This window comes from Glycine soja, chromosome 13 (genome assembly GCF_004193775.1).
Source record: "Glycine soja cultivar W05 chromosome 13, ASM419377v2, whole genome shotgun sequence".
In the NCBI taxonomy this organism is placed as follows: domain Eukaryota; kingdom Viridiplantae; phylum Streptophyta; class Magnoliopsida; order Fabales; family Fabaceae; genus Glycine; species Glycine soja.
The window spans coordinates 20,204,161-20,222,674 of record NC_041014.1 but is presented as its reverse complement, the minus strand read 5'-3'; the positions used below and the strand labels follow the sequence as shown (position 1 = coordinate 20,222,674).

The 18,514-nt window shown below is 31.1% G+C and overlaps 1 protein-coding gene and 2 long non-coding RNA genes across 3 annotated transcripts; all 3 read right to left on the bottom strand.

Annotated features, from left to right (window-relative positions):
- Positions 1–7,008: 7,008 nt before the first annotated feature.
- Positions 7,009–8,541, bottom strand: LOC114380921. Its single transcript, XR_003659900.1, has 4 exons — positions 8,314–8,541; positions 7,815–7,871; positions 7,519–7,600; positions 7,009–7,338 (listed from the first exon to the last, which is right to left on the bottom strand). It is a non-coding gene; the product is annotated as an uncharacterized LOC114380921 (long non-coding RNA).
- A 2,329-nt stretch (positions 8,542–10,870) lies between these two features.
- LOC114380887 (probable LRR receptor-like serine/threonine-protein kinase At1g05700) lies at positions 10,871–12,064 on the bottom strand. Its single transcript, XM_028340000.1, has 5 exons — positions 11,636–12,064; positions 11,396–11,528; positions 11,239–11,310; positions 11,055–11,126; positions 10,871–10,970 (listed from the first exon to the last, which is right to left on the bottom strand). Exons 1-5 carry the CDS (start codon positions 11,988–11,990, stop codon positions 10,886–10,888), a joined length of 717 nt encoding a protein of 238 aa, XP_028195801.1. The 5' UTR covers positions 11,991–12,064; the 3' UTR covers positions 10,871–10,885.
- Positions 12,065–12,885: 821 nt separating this feature from the next.
- On the bottom strand, positions 12,886–18,282 carry LOC114380974. Its single transcript, XR_003659906.1, has 6 exons — positions 18,028–18,282; positions 17,701–17,778; positions 14,950–15,073; positions 13,472–13,532; positions 13,269–13,392; positions 12,886–12,969 (listed from the first exon to the last, which is right to left on the bottom strand). It is a non-coding gene; the product is annotated as an uncharacterized LOC114380974 (long non-coding RNA).
- Between the last annotated feature and the right edge of the window lie 232 nt (positions 18,283–18,514).

Below are 18,514 nucleotides of genomic sequence, written 5' to 3'. Positions count from 1 at the left end.
GAAAAACATTATATTTGTTTTCCATCAGGGCGTCTTATTCATTGAGCCAAAATTTGAAGAAAAATAATTGAAAGTTGCTACATTTCTTTTTCTTGAATGAAATTACATTTTGTATTCAACCAAATTTTAAAAAATTAATGATATATTTAATTCGTTTTTTCTTATAAATTAATGTATATTTTTAATTTATTTCAAATTTTTATCTAATAAAAATATTAAGATAATATGTTTTATAAAAAATGCTAATTAGGTAGAAACATATTTATTAATGATGTCAATTGGTAGATGTCATTTGTTTCAACTCCTGGAGTAGGGACATTCTTTCATAGTATATGAGCTAATGTTTTTTTTAGAGATATAAGAACTGATGTTAGAGTTATTTAGTTATCTCCATAAAAGTGATTATAATGAAATAATTTATGCGTTATTTTTATAAAAAAAAAACAAATTTTATTATTATTTTCATTTGGATTTTATTATGTAGTTTCATATATTTATACAAACTTTTTTACTTCAAGAGAATAAATATTGTCAAAATTATTTCTATAGTTGTATTGGAAACTAATAAAATCTTATTATCTTCTATTATTTTGATTAATAAATAAGTTATATATTATAGACATTTGAATTGATTTTTTTATTTTTTAATAATAAAGAAATTATTAATAATTTTTTATATAATCCAAAAATATTTCCCCTCCAAATTTAATAGTGCATCGCATGATTACTATCTAATTTATACTAATTCATATGATAAGGATAACTAATATTGTTTTTTAATTAAATAATACGTGAATTAAATTATGAAAAAAAATAGCAAGGGAGAAGCGGATATATGATATTAATCTTAAATATGTTATTTCAGTTTTATAAATTTTAGCTATATAAATTTGTAAAAATTATGAAAAATAATTAAAATAATATAAATTTCTGTCATATATTAAGTAAATAATAAATTTATCAATAGTATGTGTTAGATTTGTTATATAAAAAAAATAAGGAGAAATTTAAATTTAAATTGATACTAATTGATGTGATAAGGATAACTTCTATTTTATCAGATGGAGTCCTTTCAACCTTCTTTAACTCCCTGATAATAAGCATAACTTTTATAACTTCAAAATGTGACAAGACATTAATTGATAATAAATTTTTAAAAATGATTAATTTTATATAATTAATTTACATAGAGCATCGAAGTGACTTTATCATTTTATGTTCCAAACAAACTTCCAATCACTTAGGAATTTGATCTTGCATGAAGTTCTTTCAATATTTTGTAACACCTATTAAATGAGGAAAATAAACGGTTACAATTTATAAATATCCATAATTTGAAAGGCTCTTTTGTTGTATTTACAGTAATTCATCTACAGGAATATGTTGCTTCACAATATTGATCTCGTTATCGTTGTATCTTCATCTTCTCTTCTCTGTTCATGAGATTTTTATTTATCTTAAAATTGGTCTATTGATTCTGCTACTATTATCAATCTTAAAATCTATATACTCTCTTTTTTATCAATGTTTTACACTTTTCATATGCATATTCTTATATAAATTATTTATAGTGTATCAAATTTGATTGGTGGTTGATTTCCAATACGAAAACAATGATACTTAAACGAATTAGACAATTTTGTATATTATATATAAGTTTTTATTGTCATTCATTTAAAGTTAAATTGTTTGTTTAAATTCTAAAAAACATTGATATATAGTTTTACTAGCTTGGTTCCCCTAATTTGCATGGGTATTAAACTTTCATTTATAGGAGTAATTTTTATATTATTTGAATTTTTAATATATTATTATTTAGTTTAAATTTTAATAAATATATATTGGGAGTGTTGTCAAATAAATAGGTATGTCAATAAATATTTAAATATATTTTTATATACACACAAGCTCAAAAAAATTTATTATTGGAAATTTTATCCTAGGTAAGGCCTCTTTTACTTTAGTAATATCTTGCATGTTTTTTTTTTTTTACTTTCTTTTAAAACAAAGTTTATTATGTTCATTTTTTTTCTTTGTATGCTTGATTTGGGATAACAAAAATTGACTGAATTTGTTTAATTATAATAGAATTTTGTGCTTGTTAATTAAATATATTCATATGATTTGCACACACGTTTTTATGTTTTACACTTATAGTTAATTGCATAGTTTCAATGTTTAATGTAACACTGTGATTTTCATAATGCTTGATTAAGTATCTCAATTATATTGCAATAGTAATTAAATTTAATTTAAGTGCATGCATTTAATTAATTAATTCATTATGAGGTGATGATTTTTGGTCTTTATATCTATGTTTATGCTTAAACCATGATGCATATGTGATTAGTTGATTTTTAGAGTGTTTAGGCTTGGATGAGTGAACCTTGAGTGATGAGAATCGGGTGAGTAAGTTTGGTGAACTGTGCAAAGAGATAGAATGAGAAAAGTCATAAACCTTTTCAAAAGGCTTGCATAATTTGAACCAATCTCATAAATGTCACCTTGTTGGTTCTTTGTTCTTCCCAAATAGGGCTCTCTCTCTCTCTCTCTCTCTCTCTCTCTCTCTCTCTCTCTCTCTCTCTCTCTCTCTCTCTCTCTCTCTCTCTCTCTCTCTCTCTCTCTCTCTCTCTCTCTCTCTCTCTCTCTCTCTCAGCTTGGATCCTTGATTTCCTTGTTCAAGATAACACCTTTCTTACTTTTTGTTGTTGTTAGGGTTGCGTACACTGGTATGAATACTTTTCCCATCCCATTTCATATTCCATTTTCATTTTCCTTCACAGAGCACCCATGGGAGTTTATGAAAGTGACCATTTTTGGGGTTTAATGTTGGTTATGTTTATTGATGAATTCTAGGTGTGTGGTGGTTGAGTGGTAGTGCAAAAGCTCTCATCTTAGATCTAAAGCTCTCTCATTTTCCCTTCTTTCTCTTAAAGTTTGCTTCTTGGTTTATAGAGGTAAGGGAAGCTCACCTCTTTCTCATTTTGGATGTTTTGAAATGTTAGAAAATGTTTGGTTGAAACTTAAATCCGTTGTTGAATATTTTGGATTGAAAGGAATTATTTTGTTTTGATAAAAGATGATGTCTTGGCTTAAAAATCATAACTTGTTGCAGTTTGAATATCATAGCCGATTACATCATGTGGTAATCGATTAAAATAAGCTCTAGTGGTTGATTTTGTATTCTAGGATGATTGTAATCAATTAGGTTTGTAATCGATTAATGTAAGCCCAAGGACTGTTTTGTTTACCTGAGCTCTATTATAATCAACTACATTGGCCAAAACTTGACAATAGAGTCCAATTTTGGAAAAAATGGCTCCATGAAAGTTGTAGCTCTGGATGTTAACTAACTAATGGCTTTGGTTTCACTTAAAATTTTTATGTATAACTCTAGAAATGATTAAACTAGTGAATAATGGTCAAGTTGTTTGTAATAATTAAAAGTTTCATTTATATTGAAATTTTAGACAAAGTATGCTTCCAAACTAGGTCTTTGGATAGCCATAAAAGTTGGAGATAATATTCTTATCTTTCAAATGAGACAAGAACCAACTTGATTGAGTTAATATATCTTTATTTGTCATGCTTATAAGCTATGAAGATCTTATGTGCATAATAGAAAATAAAGCAGATAGTAATCCAAAACTTATGAAATGCTTTGATAACCTTAAACATAAAGTATAGAGTTGTTATAATGGTAGAGTGATGCACATTTATGATTCATGGTTTGGTCTATGATTTTATTGTTGCTAATTTATCATGTTGTTTTAAAAAATATGATATTGATGAGATAACTATGTTGATTGATGAATGTCTTGAGTTATGTTGGTTGATTCCTTAGTGATAATATGAGATGTGGTTGAGATGATATTGTTTCATGATTATAGTTGACTTTATGTGAGATCATGAGATTCACATTCATGAGTTTTTGGTGAGAGGTTTGCAAGATTTGGTGTGAATGTCTTGCTATGATTATTGAATTATAGGTATGTTCATGAGCGTGATGAGCATATGAATGGTGAATCTATGATATTATAACCTCTTATGATGTTGAGATTGGTGAATGATTATTGATAATGTATGATTGTTGTAGATGATAATCTTGTTTTGAAAACCATTCATATGTGTGAATAGGAGTTAGTTATATCCTTTGAGAAGATTTTGTTATTATTGGAAAATGGTACACTTGAGAGGGTGAGTACCATGTCAGAACTTTGCCTCACTAAAGCGACTCGAGGGTCTCCACCCTGTGGGATATTTTTCTTAGTACCACCCCTATGTTTTAACTCCGAAGGGCATGTTGGAGTGTTGAGAACTACTTCCTAAAAGGATTAGTGATTTTTTGTGTGTATATGAGATGGATTATTGTTGATGATGAAACTTGGATACTTGAGACCGACCATGAGGGAGATGGTAGGTACGGATGTGTCATACCTAAACCCCTCAAGGAATCTAAGTGTAGTCGTTGTTGTGAGTAGGCACATGAGTTGGGAGTGCTAAGAAGGCCCTCAACCTAATACTAGAGATTGTCGTGGTGGCTAACGTTGAATAGGCATATAGAATGGATAGGTGGGTGAATTCCTAGATAGATTAAGGTCTTTACAAATTTTATCAAGGTAAACCACTACCCATATATTACATTTTCGGTAAAATGATATTTTTTCTGCAAGGTTAATTCGAGTCTCCCCATATAATCAGACCACAAAGTGCGACTATGTTAAGGGATAATTGCTCAAAGGTGAAATCTCCAAGGAGTCAAGTCTATCTTTGATGTCGATGATTGATGGATTCATGATGATGATGTTTGATGGATGGATCATGGTGATGATGATTGATTGACTGATAATGATGGTGTATGATGATTGAATCTTGATGTGATAGTTGATGTACTAATGATTATTTTGAGGTGCTCTATTATGTAAATTCTAAGACTTATGTTTTACGTATGATTTATACATATTATATTATATATGTGATGATAGTAGATCATTCTTTAATTGTCATCTTTTATCTTGTTTTAGTATGCTTGTTTTTTTTTTTGTAAGTTTACCTTTACATTGTTGCACGTGTAGTTTATACCTGTGATAAACCCGTATCTAATGTATGTGGGGAGCAGATGAATAGGAGGTGGTCCTGTATCTTTGGAGACTTCGTGGATATGTGTATCTAGACGTGAAAACATGTTATCGATTTTGTTTCCTCTTTAAAGTTATGTACTAGTATTGAGCGACTTAGAGTTATATAGTTTATCCTTATAGTGTGATTTATATTTAGATGTATGTTTCGAAAAGATTTGAGTACCATAATGTGGTATATATATCATCTGATGATTTATTTTTGGAAGATGTGGATTTTAGCTTTTGGCCTTTGAAATGAAAAAAATTTATTAGTATTTTCATAAATAAATTAATTGAAGAGTTTTAAATGAATTAAAATAAAAAATTTCACTTAAAATAGTTCTTAGTTTCATGTAATGACAATGGATCATTACATTTTAAATATATCACAATTACTAAATAAAATATTTTATTTATTAGTTTGATCTCAAGATAATTGATTATTGTAATTATAAAAACTGTTCCAGAAAAACTAATAAATTAATTAATGTGTTATATAAAATAAAAATTCATAAAAAATTTAACAATTTAATTAATTAAACCAAATATATGCTCATGGTAAGTTTCTTAATTGTTTATATAATTCTATCAAATTTTCTATAGATAATTTTTTATGAAAAGCAATTAAAAATGAAAAATAAAAAGAATAAAAAATCAAAAAGTAGAATGATAAAAAAAAATTGATTTAATTAACCTTAAAAAATGGTAATATGTCTTCGATTAAGTAAATTTTGAAACTAAATATATACTTAATAGATCAATTAATTATATATCAAGCACTATTAACGCAGTTAAATATGTATAATTAAAAAAATCAAATATTTAATATATTAACTAACACTACTAGAAGATGCATGATCTACATCGGTCACAATCAATGTTCTACAACGGTGCATGACCGTTTTTGATTATAATGATGTTGAAACTTAAAAATTTCAACATCAGTCCATAAGCGAACGTTGTAGTAAGTTGTTTTTTTTCTAAATCGGTGCTATACTAATGACTGATGTAGAAACCTTGGTTCTGCTTTTTGAGGGCGGATTTTCTACATCGTTTTTAAATTAAGCAACGATGTTGATCTTTTATTTTCTACATCGTTTTTAAATTAAGCAACGATGTAGTAAGTTGCGCTTTTTACATCGTTTTATAGAAAGCAATGATGTTGAATATGGGAACTTCTACATCAGTGATGACGTAGGCACTGATGTAGTAAGTTGCGCTTTTTACATCGTTTTACAGAAAGCAATGATGTTGAATATGGGAACTTCTACATCAGTGGTGACGTATGCACTGATGTAGTATGTTACGCTTTCTACACCGTTTTGCAGAAAGCAACGATGTTGAATATGAGAACTTCTACATCGGTGGTGACATAGTCACCGATGTAAAAACATAGGCATAATAATTTAAGGTTAATTAAAATAAATAATTTATAATGAATAAATTATCTATAAATAAAGCATACTGTTTATAGTGATAAATATGACTATAAATAATTGATATAAGATATTAAAAAAAGTTACTGTCTATAAATAATTGATAAAATATATAAAACAACATTTTACTTGATCAAGAGGTCTCAATTGGTTGAGAAAAGACAAAATATCATAACATATGGTATGGAAGTTCCATCATAAAATATCATTCTTTTTATTTTGGTGAATCATAACATATCATTCTATTTCACCCATCATTAGATATATCTAGAAGCTTTGGTAATACGTTAAACAAATTTAATTCCATAGTATGTGCGCGTGCGTGCATATGCAGTTGTGTGTTTGTGCAATTTTTCTTTTATGTTTGGGCTATGATTTTCAATCTCAACAAATACAATGTTAGGGAATCAGACAATTTTGCTATAGATTTTGTTGACACAGTTTTGCATACTTACTCGGATGGATGAATACAAAATGTTTATGGAGTTTAGTATTACTCATTAAGTTATGACAGAATTTTCAAATAATCTAATGCAGATGTTCCAGAAAGGCTCGCCAGTGGCCAGAGACGTGTCAAAAGCTATATTACATCTCTCAGAAAAAGCAGAGCTGAAGAGATTGGAAGAGAAGTGGTTGATTACCTCACCGGCATCATGCTCCAACGTGACCTCCGATGATACGGACAGTTTGAAGCTGAGAAGTTTATGGATTCTATATGTCATCTCAGGTGCCACTTCCACCATTTGTGTGCTACTATCAGCCATTCAGTCTCTAGTAAAATCCTGTCACCAATGTCAAGCAGTGGCACCAGAAGGCAATGACACACCAAGTGATCATAAAGTGTGGGAGAACAAATAATATTTAGTTACTTAATTTGTTCAAATAATATTCTCAAGTTACTTAATTTTAAGAACCAACATCAGCAATTGTATTGAAATTGTTCTTGTTCACTTCCAACTTACATATATCTGTTAATGAACACAACTTTCATCAGCTCACGCACAAGCACAACCAATTGACATCTCTTTTCTCATTCAATTTTCCCTGCATTTCAAGCAAAAGAACAAACAATACAGCAGCCACAGTGGTGCAGTATCCATTCTAATCCCATTGTAATTCAATGAAAATGGTAAAATAAATTAAATAACGAGTTAACACTTAAATGCGAGCCTTGTCCAGAAATAACAATTTCAGTGATGGAATTGTTGATTACATGATCAGAAGTAATGGAATTATTAACCAAAAACTGCAGTCACACCTTTTTTAATTTATCTTCCTTGTCAAGTGTCTCTCTGCGCTTGTCGTTATCACCTCCCTACAAAGAAAAAATCCAAGTGAGGCTCACATCAAGTATTAGTACAACAAATTTAATACGTAAAACTAAACTAGACTTAATAAAGCTGTCATCATTGGAGAAATGCAAGAAGTATATGATTGCTTTATCATGACTTTTTTGGTTTGCTGTTTTTCTGAACTTGAAATATGGTAATATATATCCGTTAATTTGAGTAGATATTTCAGTAATGTAGGTGGTGTTTGCAAAAGGAAGTATAGGCAAATTGTTCATAAAAAGTGGAAGCATATTACCATGCCACGTCCAAAACTGATAAATCTTAAACGAATATAACATAACATAGTCCATTTCTAAAACTAGAGTAGTCCATTTCCAAATGTAGCTATGCTCATTATTACGAATATAACATAACATAGTAATACAGATGTGAATAGTATTTTAGTTTTTCTTTTGCAGGATTTACCAGGCTTCATGGAATCCCTTGTGAAGCAAATGTCTGTAAATCTTAAACGCATTCACAGCTTAGGGATAAAAAAGGTAGCAGTTGGGTTATTACAGCCAATTGGGTGTTTCCCTGTGTTAAATGTGATATTTTGCCGTACGAACTGCATTGGCCTTTTGAACGTGATCTCCAAAGATCACAACAAAATGTTGCTCAAAGCTGTGCAAGAACCCAACAAGGAAGCAGCAGTCAAATCAATTTTCATAACACTGGACCTCTACAACTCCTTCCTCTCTGCAATTGAAACTATGCAGAAAAAGCGTGCAGGTTAGTTCTCATTGTGCTTTAAATAGAATTTCAACACGCTACGGATAAAATTGTAGAGGATAGCATTTGATATTTATTTTTTGAAGAATTATTTTTATGGAAAATGCTAATCAGGATTCTTAGAACATTAATTAAGAAAATTGAAGTAGAAATATTTTTATTGAAAAATAAAAATATATATTATTTATAATCTTTTTTGTCTTCTCTTAATATTTTCACATTAAATATTTTTTTGATTTGGTTTCTTAATCAATACTGTTATGACACATTTGTTAGCAATATCTTTTTTTATATATCTAAATCATGTCAGCAAGAGAAATGCTAACAAGACATTATTATATGACATATGCTTTAAAATAGAATCTATATTATTGGGTTATGTGGGAAATGCTAACAAAGATTAGACCTACGTAATTAATTAATAAGACTAACAGTGTGTTGAAATGAATGCGTCAAATAATAATAAAATCTCAATGATGCTAACTTTCAACAATATATGCATACAATAATTTGTTATTTTGAACTTTTCTAGTTATTATATATGCAATATTTTTTTTTCTTCTTCTTCTCGTTACTCTAGCTAGTCATCATAGATAGCATTAGTTTATTTTGTGCAAGCAATTACTTTCTTTTTCTTAAAAAAAAATTATAATAGAATAATGGAAATATCAGAAACTATGACTATAGATAGTTTCAAAGTTAAGCACTGAGTATCTAATTGCGTAATTATAAGAAAACCTCTAGATGATGACAATTTTTTTTCTTTCTACATTATGCAGAAAAGTCTACACTGATGAATCCGTTGCAACCATGCTGTGAGGGAAACAAGTTGGAAGATTCATGTGGAAGTGTGGATGACGAAGGATCAAAGAAATACAGTTTATGTGAGAACCCAAAACTTTCTTTCTTTTGGGACACACTTCACCCTTCTCAAAATGGTTGGTTTGCAGTCTACACAATATTGCAATCTACTCTTGGCCAACTTATTACATGAAAAAAACTTCTAATCAATATTAGTGTATTTGGATTAGTTCCATAATGAAAAATAATCTATTAATCCTTCAAAGTTATTGTATATAGCTGTAGTGTATTAAAAAATCTGATGCATATCAACTTGGTTTTACTGATAAAAAAATTATTTAATCTAGGAGAAGTGGCAAAACTGTTTGCTAATGTTGGCTTAATATGTGTTGCTAGTCTGATATCTCCTTACAGAAGAGACCGAGACACTTGCCGTGCCATGTTACCTGATGCAAATTTTATTGAGGCAAGGCACCATTAGGCATTTCTTATCATTTGTATTAGTTGGTTTATATGATATTTGATAGTGGAACTGTATTTACAGGTTTTCATGAACATGCCTCTAAAATTGTGTGAGGCATGAGATCCAAAAGGCCTCTATAAGCTTGCTCGTGCGGGGAAAATCAAAGGTGTGTTATTGTAATGTGTTTCACTTGCGAAGGCTTTGTCCCACCCTTCTAAGTAAATTGTAATTGACACACAGCTAGAAAGAATATAAAATGAAGGAAGCCCAAAATTAAGTTTGTTCTGCATTGTTAACTACAATGGGAAGAATGCATATTTCAAGGAAGCATTTAACCCTATACTCTTTTTCTTGAGCCTGTACATGATGTTAAGAGTTAATAACTAGTTTGGTTCACAGATCCTTGTGGTTAAGTGTTTTAGGTTGAGCATATTTGGCTGTTGGCCATGGTATAATTCAGTAAGGGTAGTTTGTCTATGGACTTATTTTGAAGGAGTGTGGAAATTCTTGTTTTCATAATAAAAATTATCTAAAAAAAATAAGGCAGTAGTTAATTGGTTTTGATGGGTACTTTCTGGAACACCAGACGTAAGATGACTTGTAGTTTGGCTATGGGTTATAACAATGAAATTTGAAAATCAGTCTCCTTGGTCAGAGATTTGCTCCTACAACCAATGTTGCTAATTGTTGACAGAATTCAGGGCTTGCATTGCATCTGAAATATATTTTCCTTGCATTATCTTCATGCTTATTGTTTTACAACTTTCCTTTATATCCAAACATTTGTAAAACATTGCTTGAATCATTTCTTAAATTCTAACTGCTGCTTATTGTTGCGGCTAAGGCCTGTGTTAGTGTTTTGTACTACAAATTCTATATTAATTCCAGAATTGTTTCAATTAAACCTTCCAGTTTCTGATTTCAAATTCTTGAGTCTAACAATATAATGCTATGATAGAGAAATTAATTTACAATATTCAATTTCAAATATATTTTGGGTGCTTACCTCAATGATAGTGAACCTTCCTTTGATCTTTCAACAAGTCCTCCAGGAACTGGACCAGTAAGGTTGTTATTTACCAAGTTTCTGCGCAAAGAGGACGAATATGACACCCCTTTCTCTTCACAAGGAAAGAAAATGAACTGATTCAGGATATGGGATTAAACTTACAAGACTTTAAGTGATTGCAGTTGTGTCAGAAAATCAGGTAATGACCCGCTTAAACTATTGTTGGATAAATCCCTGAAAGGAGCAAATGCGACATTACAATTCTAAAACTCCAAGAGGAGAAAAAGGTACAAATTGAATGGATTTGGTTCCATCATTTGTTAACCAAATGAGATGAGGTACTCACAAGTACTGTAACATAGTGAGCTCGGAGATGAAAGATGATATCTGCCCGGTCAGTCCACTTGAAGATAAATTCCTGATTGCATTTCCAAATATATTATCATTTGATGGTTGGAGTTTATGGATTTATACATGATTTATTTTATGAATCATTAACTTACAAGGATGTGATTCTTGGGGTGTTATCATAACTACAATTTAGACCTTCCCAAATGTATGCTACTGGGCCACATGGATCTCCTTGCCAATTTCTATCCACCCCATAAGCGTTTTTAATGTTTGTGATAGCATCAACTTGTATTTGATATTAAAAAAGAATTCAAAACAATTTCAAGCCAATTTATGCATGTAATTGAAATTCAAGTGACAATAAAAAACATAAGTCCAGATTTAGAGCATACCATCATCTTGTTCAGTTTCTGATTGTGGAAAATCTATCACTTTATAAATCTCCATGGCATTAATGATGGGTGGAAGAGTAGAAGTCCCTGTCTTAGCAAGAGAAAATAGGTACCTTGTAGCTCCAGTCAAAGCTGATTTTGCATATATGGTATTTGTCGTCAGATATCCAGGAGTTAGAGGTCCATAGAATAACTTTCCATTCATGAAGATATTGAATGTTCTAGTTTCATTTTCTGCCAGAATTTCAACCTCACTAAAGTGCATGTAGATGTAGAATTTATCATCCACATTATCTGGACCCCAATAGAACTGAAAAGGAGCACTAGCATTTATTGGTGTAGCAGCAGTGCTCATGACAACTTCTGGTAGTTTATAATCATTCTGGAATATATCAAGAAGATGGAGTGTGCTGCTTAATTGTGTCCACTGGTTCAAAATCATATACTATCATAATTCACAACCACATTACGTATTAATGCTAATTGCTAAACTCCAAATAATTCTACAGATTGCTATATAAAATAAGGAAAGTCACACCTAGTAAAACACACCTAGTAATAAAAGTTTCTGAATATGCTTTTCAACCTTTGTTTCTAACTTGATTCTTGTTTCAATTTCTGCCTCCTGCAAATGCACGCCACATTCATCAAATTAAAGCTTATTTAACAGTATTATTTCTAATTTAATAAGTGCCAAATTTATAAAGGACAAAAGACCTGAGCATTTTCTTCAGCATCAGCTTCACGAAAACGATGACTTCAGCTGCAGACTAAGCCCATGTTATCTGTTACAAAGAAGATGCATTGATCAAGCTCCACCAGAAACCGTTGTTTCAATTTTCAATACTCTCCTTTATTGCATACTTGCATCATGCAGCATTTATCGTAGCTTATTTAGACTTGTGGAAGTAGCTTATTATGACATTTCTATAAAAACTCTATTTATTAGTTCAATAAACTTCCTGGTAAAACTTAACCAATTAAGTTCTTTTTAAATTAGTTTTAACTAATTAACGACATAAGTTCTTTTTAATTAATTATACTAGTCTTCACAATCAAGCTTATAAACAAATGCTCATTTGACAAGAGCTTATTGAATCCATTGCTTAATTAAGGTGTTTACTCAAAAACACACCCTCTATGGACTTGAGTTCACCTAACAAGAAGACATGAGCAGAGCAAACAAACACAAGCAGGTGCTTATTGAATCCATTGCATGCAGTTTCTGACATTCAAAGGCATAGTTGGATCATTTAGATCCAGCCAGATACATACTTAGCTTTCCAGTGAGCACATTCTTTATTCTGTAGTAGTTCAAGAAGTCCTTCCAGTATCTGCATATTTAATTTAAAGTAAATAATTAAGATATTGAATGAAACGATAAAAGGAAATAATTAAGAAAAAAAAGTGTAGTGAGTTTCAATAAAGGAAACAGTCCAAACTTCATATGTTGAAAATAAAGGATTTCTAATATATACTGCCATAGTTTTTTGTCTAGGCTTTTAACTGTTTAGTGCAAGTTTGAGATCAATAGTGCATATTGGAATGCAAGAAGAGCTTATATCTGTCAATTAACCTCATATATTCTCAATTAAAAACAGTTATAGAAGAATAAAACAATTAAAATTAGTACCTCCAATCTTTCACAGCTGCAGCAGTGAGCTGTATATTATCATATTCATGACATGGACGATAATTTTACCAAAAAAGGGGTGGCACCACCTATATCTGATCAAACCAGTAGAATTTATAGGAACCTGAAATTAAAATAAATACTTATTAGTGTTAATATCACCATCCTGAAATTAAAACTAGTGGTGTTGGTAACTTAGATACCAAGTCAACCAGAGGGTAAGGTAGCCACCTACTCAACCCAAAAGGATATTGATATAGGAACCTGAAATTAAAATAAATACTCATTAGTGTTAATACAAGATGAATCTCTTGTTCCTGCTGCGGTAATATGACCTGTCTCTTATTCTTGTAGCTTAATTGGTATCAAAATGGCTCCAAGTTAAGTGGGATTGTCTCTAGAGTGATTAGTAAGGGTGTGTTTATGAGTTTATCCTTGTAATTTATTTAGTATGTTAACATTACAATTCACTTTAAATTAAATGAAGGTTGGACACACCATTGCTTGCTTTGATGACAAACATACTTTAGAGGAGCCTTATCCAGTTGGTATGATGTGCACATATTTATCGTTAATATGTATCTTTTTTATGTAAAGGCATGTTGAATGTTACATATATTGTTCTATTATTGTGAATCATGTTCATAGACACCATTGATCTCTAAATCCTTAATGATTTTGCCTATATTTTTTGTTGGTCTCTATCTACCTCAGTACTTCCAGTCATAGAGCTACTTTACATTTTATCTACTCTCTTAGCTTGGACTTTCACTGGTCTTCTCTACATATGCCCAGACAAATCTCCTAAGGTAGAAAAAACAGAAATTTATATGCTGAAAATGTATTAAAGTAACCTATTTCTGATTATATAGTCAAGGCTATTGTATAGGTCCTATAGAATATTGTTTTCTTTCAACTATTTCAGCAAGAAAAGAATTGCTGTTGAATGCAATGATCTCTCACAATCTCCCATGTTTAGTTTTTAGTTCCCTGGTTAAAATTAATTTTTGGGATGTATCAAACATACTGCTCTAACATTTACAGCACAAAATTGATGCGCACTAGCCACTAATTTATGTAATTGGACTTAAGAATACAATTCATGCGCACTAGCCACTAATAACACTTGGTCCATGAGCCATCGAGAAGGTGAAAGTCAAATATTATCACATCTTTATACGAAAAGTAACTTAGGAATGGATAGGTAGACTTGTCAAACAATCTCTCTTTTTTTCTCCTTTTTTTTATTTACTTTTCTTTTCTTGTTGTTGAGTTTAATCATTTGGTTCGGTTGTAGATTCTCCCCTTGTTTAGAACTTAGAAGAAGACAGAAATAAAAATATAAATATAAATTGCACTGTGTTTCTAATCAGTTCAAGAAAAAAGACAAAACTTAAAGTAAATAATTAAGATATTTAATCAAACGATAAAAGGAAATAATTAAGAAAAAAAAGTGTAGTGAGTTTCAATAAAGGAAACAGTCCAAACTTCATATGTTGAAAATAAAGGATTTCAAATATATACTACCATAGTTTTCTATCTAGGCTTTTAACTGTTTAGTGCAAGTTTGGGCTCAACAGTGCATATTGGAATGCAAGAAGAGTTCATACCTGTCAATTAACCTCATATATTCTCAATTAAAAACAGTTATAAAAGAATAAAACATCCAAATAATTAGTACCTCCAATCTTTCACAGCTGCAGCAGTGAGCTATATATTATCATATTCATGAGATGGATGATAATTTTACCAAAAAAGGGGTGGCACCAGTTATATCTGATCAAACCAGCAGCATTTATAGGAACCTGAAATTAAAATAAATACTCATTAGTGTTAATATCACCATCTTGAAATTAAAACTAGTGGTGCTGGTAACTTAGATACCAAGTCAACCAGAGGGTAAGGTAGCCACCTACTCAAGCCAAAAGGATATTGATAATTGACCATTCCCAATTCCACATATTATATTTGTTTTAAAAATTTCCCAATTCCGTTAACAATCTATCCCTTCCCTGTTTGGCATGGCAAGGTTGACTAACTTACTGTATGTCTCTTGTAGTGATTCTAGCATATATCATATGGTAAGAAACAAAGATGTCGTGGGAGGGATATAATATTTAAAAACAAAAGATATATACAAGCTAGAAAGAATCAACCTATTTATACTACTATAACTACACTAATGTTTATCTATTTAATAACTTTTTATTAGATAATCTTATTTTAAAACTTACCATCAAATTCAAAGTTCTTATCATATATACAAATCTTATATGGATCCAATTTTTTTAATACTCTATTAATAAATATCAAAATTAACATATATATTATATACTTATAAAGTATGGAAATAAACACTTTTTGATTATATTCTACTAAGGACATAGATTAACTGACATGTGATTGATTGATCCAACTTATCTAGTGGTTTTAACTCGAGTTCAAGTCTTGGGTATGGGTATGCAACTATCACAATCCAAATCTTTTGCTGGAACTTTGCGGCTCAGAGTAATCTTATTGCTTGAGTAGAATTGCCTTTAGTAGAGAACATCTATGATATCTACCATAAAATATTCTTAAGGTTGAAAATTGACACACAATAATGTAGCAATACTTCAGTTATGCAACATTAAGTATCTTTTCGTGATGTCTAGTATTACTTGTAAATTGATTCTGATTTATTCAAAATTCCCAAATGATCCTGTTTTTGTCAAGGAAAGCCAAAATGCTCCGGGTAGGAATGAAAACTTACTCGAAACCAGCATAATCAAATTTGTTTCTTAGTTGAATAATTTCATATTGCAAAGAGGAAAAATCTACTGGAACAATAGACAATTCTGTGGAAAGAGGTACTTTGCCAATTGTCTGCTGCCCGTTTGAAAATTATTAGTTAGTAATGGGTACTTGGCAAAAGCTGCCAAGACTAAAAGCATGTTTTGTGAAAACAATATTTTGAGATTTTATATTTTTGATGTACATTGGATTATGACATTCAAATAAAAAATAAAAAGACAGAGGAGCATATAGTTTCATCATCAAACTAGGTACCACCTCTTAAGTTTCAAGATGCTGCTACCATTTTAAGTAGAAAAAAAGTGGAAAAAACATATCTTCAAGGTGCTCCCCAACATGTGGTCTGACTCGGATATTATGTGTTTCTAGTACAGAAAATATAAAGATGAGATTTGAGGGTGAAATAGCCTTCGTTCCTCCTTTTGCTTCCATTTTAATATTAATCAGCACTTTTTTGTCTTGCTAGTAGCTACATAAAGCTTTTAAGGCTGGCATTCTGCCAGATAAGATGTTTCAGCTTATATGCTTCAAAACTTTAGGTCATAGCCCTAATTTATAGGTCCCGAGACTGTTTGAAGAGGACGGGCAATCCCCTTTTGAGATTAAAAACAGATATCCATTTTATTCTGATGAAACAGTTGGTTCAAAAGAGAAATTTGCCAAGTGTCAAGGTTCTTGAGCCTGCAATGGCACATGCCCAAGTTTAGACTTGGATGCCATCTTAATTAATGTCACATATTTTGATCTTCAACAAAACCATGTTTCTCCATGCCTTACATAGATGCTTGCACCTATACTATGTTGTACACAAAGGGAGAAAAAGAAAGACTAAAGCATTAGCTACTTACTTTTGTTTCTTTATTATACCAATGAAAACAACACTTGGAAAAAAGATCTATATACTCCTAAGAATCATGTGAATTTAAGAATTAATTGTTTCTTTATTATATCAGTTACTCATGCTAGTTAATTGTTCTCTCCTGTCCACTAATGTTATAGGCCACTGTTGCAAGCCAACTAAGCATTAACAAAAACTAACAGCTCTGTATGAGGTCCCCCTCCAATCCCTTTTCCACTATAGGTATCAACCAAAATAAAAACACAATCCTTGTCTCTCCTCTGTCTCTCCTCTGTCTCTCTCTATATACCCTCATATTCATATTAATTTTAAGCAAACCCCACAAACCATCATCATCATTATTTACCATTCCCGCCCCATGAAGTGTTCTCTTTGTCCCTCAAGATTATGACTCACCTATATAGCTGTGTTACGAGTACAGAGGACGCAGAAATTGGAGAAGAAGGTCTTGAGGAAGAAGAAGACCAGAGTACGAAGGAAGAAGAGAAAAAGGGGGGTTCAAGGAGAAGGAAAGCCCAAGAGGAAGATTCTCAAGCCCAACTACTTAAAAGACTACGTTTAAAGAAGGAACAACAGCATACTTCATCATACTTAGCCTTATACTTAATCCTTATACTTAATTAGGAAATTAAGAACTCAAGCAGGAGATAATCATAACCAATTTTGTTATATACATATTCTAGAATGATTCCATAGCTAGACAGCTCAACACAAATTCTGTTATCAACCATCTATATAATATCATGTAAATAACAAGTATAAGGCAATGAGAATATTCACCTTTATCTCCCCTTCTTTGTTATCTTCTTCTTCTTGTTCTGTGGAGGGTCTGAACCTCGAAATCCAGAAGCTATCAAGCTGTATCATACCTCAAAGTGTACATGCAACTCCAATTAAAAAAACTATTTTCACTTTCAAACACAATCCTTCCCATAGCACCCAATAAATTAAGGACAAGCTGGGTTAATTGTAATGTTGTTATATTTTCATGTTGCTTATGCAGAACTCAGTCCAACAGACCCTAGAGTTCGACCTCAACTGTAAATACCAAGCCCGGACAAACCCTAGAACTGGTAAATGATGAAAACTAACAAGTAATTAACTTACCTCACAAAAGTTGGACAAAACCTAGCCCGGACAAGTTACCGGCACCGATGAAATGCAGAAGCAGACCAGGGAGGGCACCACAGAGGTTTGCTACGAAGGAGATTGCTAGCTAGGGCGTGCTCACAACAGATAGGAAGGGCAAAGAGATAAAAGGTAATGGCGCAGTTTCTAAAATTTTATTTTAATTTGTAAAACTGCAACAAGGACGGTGATTTCTTAAAAAACGTTGTTGTATTCTGTCAAATACAAAGACGTTTTTCACTTTTCAAACGTAGTCATTTGAATTGCTCAAATACGACATCGGGCAGCACCAAAAACGTTGTCGTTAAAGTCAAGGTATTTACAAAAATGCCACCGGTACATATTCAACAACGTTGGCATAGCACCGCTGTTATTCTGATGTCGTGGAAATGCTTTTTTATAGTAGTGTAAATTTTAATAAATTATAATTAGCATGAAAATTGTATTTGGTAATAATCTTTTATTC